This window comes from Panicum virgatum, chromosome 3N, assembly GCF_016808335.1.
Source record: "Panicum virgatum strain AP13 chromosome 3N, P.virgatum_v5, whole genome shotgun sequence".
Lineage (NCBI taxonomy): Eukaryota > Viridiplantae > Streptophyta > Magnoliopsida > Poales > Poaceae > Panicum > Panicum virgatum.
Genome location: NC_053147.1, coordinates 52624029 through 52632012, shown reverse-complemented (window position 1 = coordinate 52632012; position 7984 = coordinate 52624029). Strand labels below are relative to the sequence as shown.

Sequence of the window (7984 nt, the reverse complement as noted above, 5' to 3'; positions counted from 1 at the left end):
AGGCCTCCGCGGAGGGGCGGCGGCCATGGCGCGTCGAGCGGCGACGGCCGCGTTCTGTGCCGAGGAGGGGCGCCGGGCAGCAATGGGGGGTTCGTTGAGCTGCCGGGGAAGGTGTGGAAGCTAGCTAGAGCGTGTGCGCGGGTGGAGGAGGGCCGGGAGCAGGGGCTCCACGGTGAGGTGTTTGCGGCGGCAAGGGCGGCCGCGGCCGGTTTCTGGGCAGGGCGCAGGGGAGCGCTCGGCTCTGGGCACGGCTTGGGGCAGCGTGGGAGGAAGGGGAGGGGGCAGGGATGGGTGCGCCTGTGAAATGGGATGGGGAGAGTAGCAGGGACGGGCGCAGGGAGAAGAGACGCCGACGACCGTGCGCATGGTCGTGCGGCAATGGCAGAGGCGGACGACCGCGTGGCGTGCGCGAGCAGGACCGTGGCAGCAGCGCGGGGCGGTCGCTGAGGCGAGCGGTGGCGTGTGCGCGCGCGGCATTGATGGCCGGCCGCGGTCAGCAGCTCAGGCAGCGCACGGCCGGCCCGTTTGGGCGCCACGGCGGCGAGGCGGCGCATCGCCGTGCTCTTGTCGCGGCGTGTGCGTCAACGGGCAGGGCGCGGCGAGGACGGCGTGCGCGCTCAAGTGGGGTGGGGCGTCAGCGGCGCGCGGCCAGGCAGCAGGGCAGCGAGCGGGGCCGGTAGCGGCGCAGCGCGGCAGCGGGCGCACGCGCGGCGTGCTTGAACGCCTGCGCGCGCAGAGAGGGGAGAGTCAGCGAGGGAGAGAGAGAGGAGAGAGAAAAAGGGAGTGGAGAGAGAGAAAAGAAAGTCCACGGTTTGACTTAGCCAAAACTCGAAATTTTCAATGGAAACTCGAAAAATTTTGAACACGAAAGTTGTTCAAAATTCCATTTCCTACAACTTTCCTTTTAGGCAAAAATTCATTTGAGCGATGGTTTGAAAGTTTAAAATTTGAATTCAAGTTTAATGATCCCGCTTGTTTTTCGGGGTTAATTCAAATTTTCATGTTAGAACTTGAAAAACTTTGAACATGAAAGTTGTTTATTTTGTCAAACTCTACAACTTTCATTTTGGGCAAAAGTTCATTTGAGCAAAAGTGCGAGAGTTGACTTTTTGGCGTGTTTAAACTGAATTTCGGCTTTGCAGTAATTGAGAATTTGGGGAGGGTTTAACGTGTCATTGCATGTTAATTGCTTGTTTTATATAGTGCTAAACACTGGAGGTGTTACAGGCCGGCGGCGGGGGAGGGGAGGCGCGGCGGTCCGGCGGCAAGGAGGTGAGGGGTGGCGTGGCGTGGCGGCGGCAGGGACGGGAGGCGCGGCATGGAGGGGAGGCGGCGGGGTGGGGAGGAGGCGCCGCCGCCGCGCCAGATCCAGTTTTTTTTTTTGCAAAAAATTTTCAACAATATTTTTTTGAATTCCTTTGATTTTTTCAGATGAATATTTTTTTAATGATAATAAAATTTTCTTGAATTTTTTCTGCTCTCCAAATTTTTTTTCTTGAATTTTTTTCCGCTCTCCTTTTTTTTGCTTGAAATTTTTTTGGTCTCCAAAATTTTTCGTCAAAAAATTATTTCTCTCCAAAATTTCTCTTACACAAAAATTTCCAAAACCGGAAAACGACAAAAAAATTACTAAAAATGAAAAAAAAACGGTCGGGAGATCGACCGTAGGGAGCCCCTCCCTACGGTCAACCGTAAATTAGCGAGACCCGTCTAGCGACCCCTTTGATCCCAGCAGGTTTGTATCACCCTGTTGTCCCAGTTTGCTGCGACTAAAGGTCCGGATTGGCGGTCCCATGGGGATTAGAAGCCCGTATTAGCTGTTTCGATTGGGTAACCAGACAATAACGATTTCACGTTATTTCACCGGTTACACTTCCATGAATTCCAGCTCGTGAAACTGCCAGACAGACCTTATATTAATTGTTTATAGGATTTTTAGTGTGCGACATGTTAATAGGACTCATTTTTACCATGGAAGGACACAATTTTATTTTTCACAAGATCACATCGGAAATAAACACACTAAGAACTACACACGTACAAGATTTTACTCAGAACAAGGAAATTCAAGGTAGCTAGGTACAGCGCAGACACACATATATATACCAGTACAGACAGAGCTGCCGCTTTATTCTTGGTCAATTTTATTCTGTACTTCACACGACAAACTTGGGAGGCGAGTGGGATCTTGCTCAGTGCTGGCCGGGGAGCTTCTCCTTGATCTTATCCATGAAGCCCTTCTTCTCGTGCGTCCCCTCCGTGGTCGTCCCGTATGTGTCGGTGGTTCCCGTGCGGCCGGGCCCGTAACCGCCGGTCGCCGTGGTGTGGTGCCGGTCGCCGTCCTTGTGGCCGCCCGGGAGCTTCTCCTTGATCTTCTCCATCATGCCCTTATTCTCACCGGTGGCGCCGGTGCCGGTCGACCCAGCATACCCTGTCGTGCCGCCGTACGCTCCGGGGGCCGTCGCGTGCTGGCCCTGGTTGTCCTTGTGCCCTCCGGGCATTTTCTCCTTGATCTTCTCCTTGAGGCCCTTCTTCCTTCGACCGCCCATCCCGTCATCCTCAGATGACTGCAAAGTTAAGATTGTTGTGTTTTGGTTAAAAGAACTCATCAAACATACCGGAACACTGTTTTTTCTCGAACGCGCAGGAGTTCTGCGTGTCAATATATTAAAAAGGAAAACATACAGGAACCAGGTAGATCGATCAGATGTGTACACGGCGGAGTGCAGAAGCACCAAAATTGAAGGAAGGAAGCAAGCAACGCACCGAGCTGGAGCTGGAGGAGCTGCCGGAGCGGCGGAGGATTCCGCCCGTCTTGTGCTCAGCTCCGTGAGGGAACGCGGCGCCGTGGGTTCCAGTCACTCCTTGTGCGCCGTGACCGGTGCCATGGGTCCCCATCCCCGTGGCTCCGGGCACGCCGCCGGTGTGCCCACCGGTGCCGTGCATTCCGAAACCTGGCTGACCAGCGCCGCCATAGCCCCCGACGTCGTGCGTACCGGTGCCGGTGGGGCCATACCCGGCCTGCTGGCCGCCGTATCCCCCGGCGTCGTAGCCGCCGGCGGTGCCCGTGGTGCCGTACCCGCCGGCCTGCCCCTGAATACCGTGGCCACCAGGAATCGGGTTGCCGTACTCGTCGACGGCGCGGGTGGTCGGCTGCCCCTGCTGGTAGTGCGCCATTGCTCTCTCTCTCTCTGGCTTTGTGCGTCACTCTTAAATTTTGGATAACTTTGCTGAGCTCAGTTGTCAAACTTCACAGCTACAGAATCGAGATGGGACAAAGCCGAGGCCGTCTTGGCTTTTTATAGAGTTGTGTGTCGCTGTGTGAGATCAACGTGTTGGGGTCGGCAGTTCGACACGTCGCAAGCTACGTGTGCGCGCATGCAGCAAGTTGGGTGTCTGGCGCATAGGATGCCGAGTGGACGCGTGGGGTGGGGTGGTGGGCTGGCAGGCTGCGTCGTGACCGTATACGTTTTGGGTTCATGTATTCTATATCTGGAAACGGCAACCCCGCGCGGCCGGCGGCCGGCCAAGAGGCGCGGTGGTGCCTCGCGATGGGACTGGACTCTTGGGCATGGAAACTAATGCGAGGACTGCTTGATGAGTAGTACATGACACTTCTTCGTCCAGTAAAAACGGTTGGTTTCGCCTTCAAATTTTCTATATACTATAAAAGTTGAAACAATTAAAACTCTTTCTCACTAAGATTAGGCCTATCGTACCCTTCAAGGAGGTCCCACTTGTCAGCCCAAAGAATTGACGAAAGAGAGTGTAGACCCACGAAATTAATAGAAGAAAAATGTTTCCACCAAAATCCTAATACTTTTTACACCAAACACTTTTACCTACCCACCTTTGTACCCACTTGTTACTTTCCATCGTATAGAGATGAGGCAACCATAATTTTGGTAAGACATCCTAAAATCTCTCCTTTTAATTCCTTATTGTTGTGAGCTGATTAACTCTCTTTTGTTTATCTTGCTTTTGTGTTGTGCGCTGGTTGATTGAGTGCCAAACCTTCCATTTGTCTTGTGCGCTGGTTGATAGAGGACTTTTTGTGCTCCGTCAGGTGCACCGCTCCCACGCTCGACCGAGATTAGCTCGCAGGCAGCCGTTACACTATCGCCGGGCCGCCTTCGCGAGCACCCACTGCAACATGCTGTCGTCGCGATGGCCGACTACCCCAGGCAAGTGCCGACCTTCATCTTTGATCTTGGATTCATTAAATCAACGGTGAGGATGCCACCCCCTCCCCTCTTTGCACATTGGCCATGGTGCATGTTTTCTCCATGGCGTCTAGAGATTTGTCTAGCGATGTTTGTTTTTTGTTTTGCTAACTGCCGTCGAGATCGCTGACCTCCATCTTTGTTCTTTGTTTCATTAAATCAGGGCACTGTCAGGATCCACCTATGTTTCCCATCAGATCCTGACCCCATGTTGCATGTTGTATCAAGGTATTTATTTTCTCCATGGCGTAGGACATCAAGCAACATCGATCATCTAGGGGCTTTATTTAACAATGTTTGTTTTTTAATTTGCTTGCATGCGTCAGGCGATGAATTCTTAAAGCACATATCGGCAAGCTTTTTAGCACCAATCCCCAGGGTATAATTTTTTTTTGTGAAATTAGATGTGTTATTATATGTGCCCAAGCTGTTATCCATCATTCTTGGAGAAGTTCACTGCAGATGTGATGCCTATGAACTTAAGGGTGGTGGTGAATCGGAATGCCGTGACCAGTCGGGTCCAGAAACAGCAATTGAGTTTGCTCTCGCTTTGGTGGAGCGTCTATATGGCAAAGAGAAGATGGAGGAGGTTGATGGGCCTTTGGTAAGCTGTAAGTCATAAAACTCCTCTGTTTCTCTTTATTGTGTTATTCCATTATGCAACAAATGATATTTTTTAGTAGTAGTTCGATGCAATCCAATTACTTTTAAACCATTTGACTTTAAACACATGTCTGGGGCACGTACATATCCACTAGTATACTACAAAGACAGTTTATTTAGATTATAGTAAAATCTATCTAACTAAAACAAGAGAAATTTTACAATGATTGAAAAAATAGAAGCCGTCCATCTGATAAAATTCTACGATGGTGAAGATAGAAAGTATCTAGAAGTACCTAGGATAAAGTACCTGGTACTTCCAAAATATAGGACCAAGTACCAAAAAATGGGACCAAATACTAATTTAAATTAATTTAATTTTTATAAATACTTTTCATAGATGAACGGCTAGAAAAAAGTTCAACGTAAAAATACCTGAAAGTATCTATTGGAACTTTACCATCATTGTAAAAGAACTCTTAAAACAACATCAAATTCCAAAAAATAATTGGAGACAGAAGAGAACAATGCCAATTAAATTTTTAAGTAGACTAGTGGATATGTACGTGCCACATGCACGTGTTTAAAGTCAAATAGTTTAAAAGTAATTGGATTGCATCGAACTACTACTAAAAAATATCACTTGTTGCGTGATGGAATAACACAACAAAGAGAAACAGAGGAGTTTTATGACTTACAGCTTACCAAAGGCCCATCAACCTCCTCCATCTTCTCTCTGCCATATAGACACTCCACCAAAGCGAGAGCAAACTCAATTATTATTTCTGGACCCCGGCTTGACACGGCATTCTGATTCACCACCACTTTTATGTTCATAGGCATCACATCTACAGTGAACTTCTCCACGAATGATGGATAACAGCTTGAGCACATATAATTACACCTCTAATTTCACCAAAAAATATACCCTTTGGCTTTGTGCTAAAAAGCTTGCCGATATGTGCTCTAAGAATTCATCGCCTGACTCATGCAAGCAAATTAAAAAAACCAACATTATTAAATAAAGTCTCTAGACGATCGATATTCCTTGATGCTCTACGCCATGGAGAAAATAAATACCATATGTGGTCTTCCAACTGTTATAGGTTCTGCAATTTTTCATGAGGCATTTTAACTTATAATAAACACTTGATTGGTCACAGTCAGATTCCGGCAGTTTACAAATGACTTTGGGAATGCTTTTGTCAACCCACACACGGAGCACACAGGATAAGTGCAAGCAGATGAACTGAGCTGCAGCTCTTCCTCTTCCTAGTGCATAGTACTACACTGCACACACACACGGAGACTTTCCCTTGCGAAGTCACGTGGTAACAGGACGCGGACTCGGTGATGCCTTAGAACCTCAGAGGACGCACAAGACCTTGGTGGTGTATATGATGGTGTCGCTGCCGTCGGGTAGAAGAAGCCGAAGGTGTGGCCCAGGTCTTCGACGGCGGCCGCGTCGCCCGCGACACTTCGTCCGGAATGATGAAGCCGCCCCATCCTCGACTCGGGTAAAACTGTCTTTCTCGACTCGGGTACCCCATCCCTCCTCGCCCTAGAAAATAGAATCCCCGTGGCGGCGTGTACTATTCTACTCCGTGCGAGAGAGATCTGCTTGAAAGGATTGGCTGCAGCAGCCGCCACAGTAGACGAACAGGATAGTAATTGGGAGCAACTCTAGCGCAGAGCATCTCTCAGCGGCTCATCTCATCGCCTATTCCTGGGCCATGTTTGGTTGGAGGGTGGAAAAATTTTGATCCATGTTTGGTTGGAGGGTGGAAAAGTTTTGATGAGAGAGAAACGATGCTTTGACTACTAATTAGAGATATTAAATAAAGTTTAATTACAAAATTAACTCCACAACTGTTGTACTGTAGCAGTTGCTCTAGTTAATGAGGTCTTTGACCGCATAATTAGAGGATGATTGAGCGCAGGTACTGTAGCATCACTGTAACCAATCATGATGAAGCTTGGCTCATTAGATTCGTCTCGAAAAATTACACCCATTCCTAAAAAGATTTTGTAAATAAATTTTGTTTAGTACTTCAATGCATGCATTCGTTTTTTTTGCAAAAGTTTTCGTAGATTCATCCAAACACGGCCAGCATGACAAACCACTGTAACGCCTATCGGCGACTCTACTGCCAAACCAGTACGGAGCGCTCCTCCGTTTGTCCTTTGGCATTGCGTAGACTGCCCACTAGCGGCCTGACCGGGTCCGCAGCTCGAGTTCGCAGCAGCAGCATACTACAACAGTACCGGACATGCGGCGCGAGGGCGGCACGGCACTGCCGCGCCCGCACGGTCAGGTCGCATGCATCCAGGAGCCCACTCATAACATCGAGTCTCCTGGCTGGTCACTCGTCAGTCCCGCTTTGACCCTATAGTAGGACTCCGACTGGTCTCCTCCTGCCTACTCCCTCCATCCAAATTTTATTCAAAATTTTTATGAATATCATGTATCTTGTTATGACTTATTTTATTATTAAAAATATTCTATTAGTAATTTATTTATTTTACAGTATGTACATAATTTTAAACGACAAATGGTCAAACGTGTTTAAAAGTAAAACAGAATGGTGTTTTTTGACGGAGGGAGGGTGGTAGGAGTAGTAAAACCACAAGGACCCAGTCCATGGCATGGAAACCTCGAAGCGCGCATCGCGGCATTCTGACACGGACGTGTGAGCTAGCCGCCACCATTCGCCATGCCTAAGTCTCTGTTTGGATGAACTAGGACCAGTGATTTTCTAGAACTAGTGATTAGTTCAGTCCAGTTTGGATCCATGGACTAACAACTAGCAATATCTTAATATTTAGACTTATTTGCCCCCTAAGTGACTTGCTATGCATGCGCATGGGTGAGGGACCAGGGGTAATAGGTGTCTTGTTTCCTATCTGGTAGAATCACTAGTCCAAATAGTTGGATTTTATGGACTAGTGAACTAACAACTACTAAAAAATATCATTTTTAATAATCTTCGTGCACATATATGGAGATGTGGCAACATGTTGGTCTCTAGATCCAATTCTCATTAGCTTCAGAATCAAAAACACCAAAGCAAACTGGATACATCTATCCAATTATGTCCATCAATAGCCGTTGTACTAGCCAATTGTCCCTTGAACTTGCCTGTCATGAATGTGCTATC

At 48.3% G+C, this 7984-nt stretch overlaps 1 protein-coding gene across 1 annotated transcript; it reads right to left on the bottom strand.

Annotated features, from left to right (window-relative positions):
* Window positions 1–1963: 1963 nt before the first annotated feature.
* Window positions 1964–3520, bottom strand: LOC120666151 (dehydrin DHN1-like). Its single transcript, XM_039945937.1, has 2 exons — window positions 2767–3520; window positions 1964–2567 (listed from the first exon to the last, which is right to left on the bottom strand). The coding sequence occupies exons 1-2, from the start codon at window positions 3175–3177 to the stop codon at window positions 2193–2195; spliced, it is 786 nt and encodes a 261-aa protein (XP_039801871.1). The 5' UTR covers window positions 3178–3520; the 3' UTR covers window positions 1964–2192.
* Between the last annotated feature and the right edge of the window lie 4464 nt (window positions 3521–7984).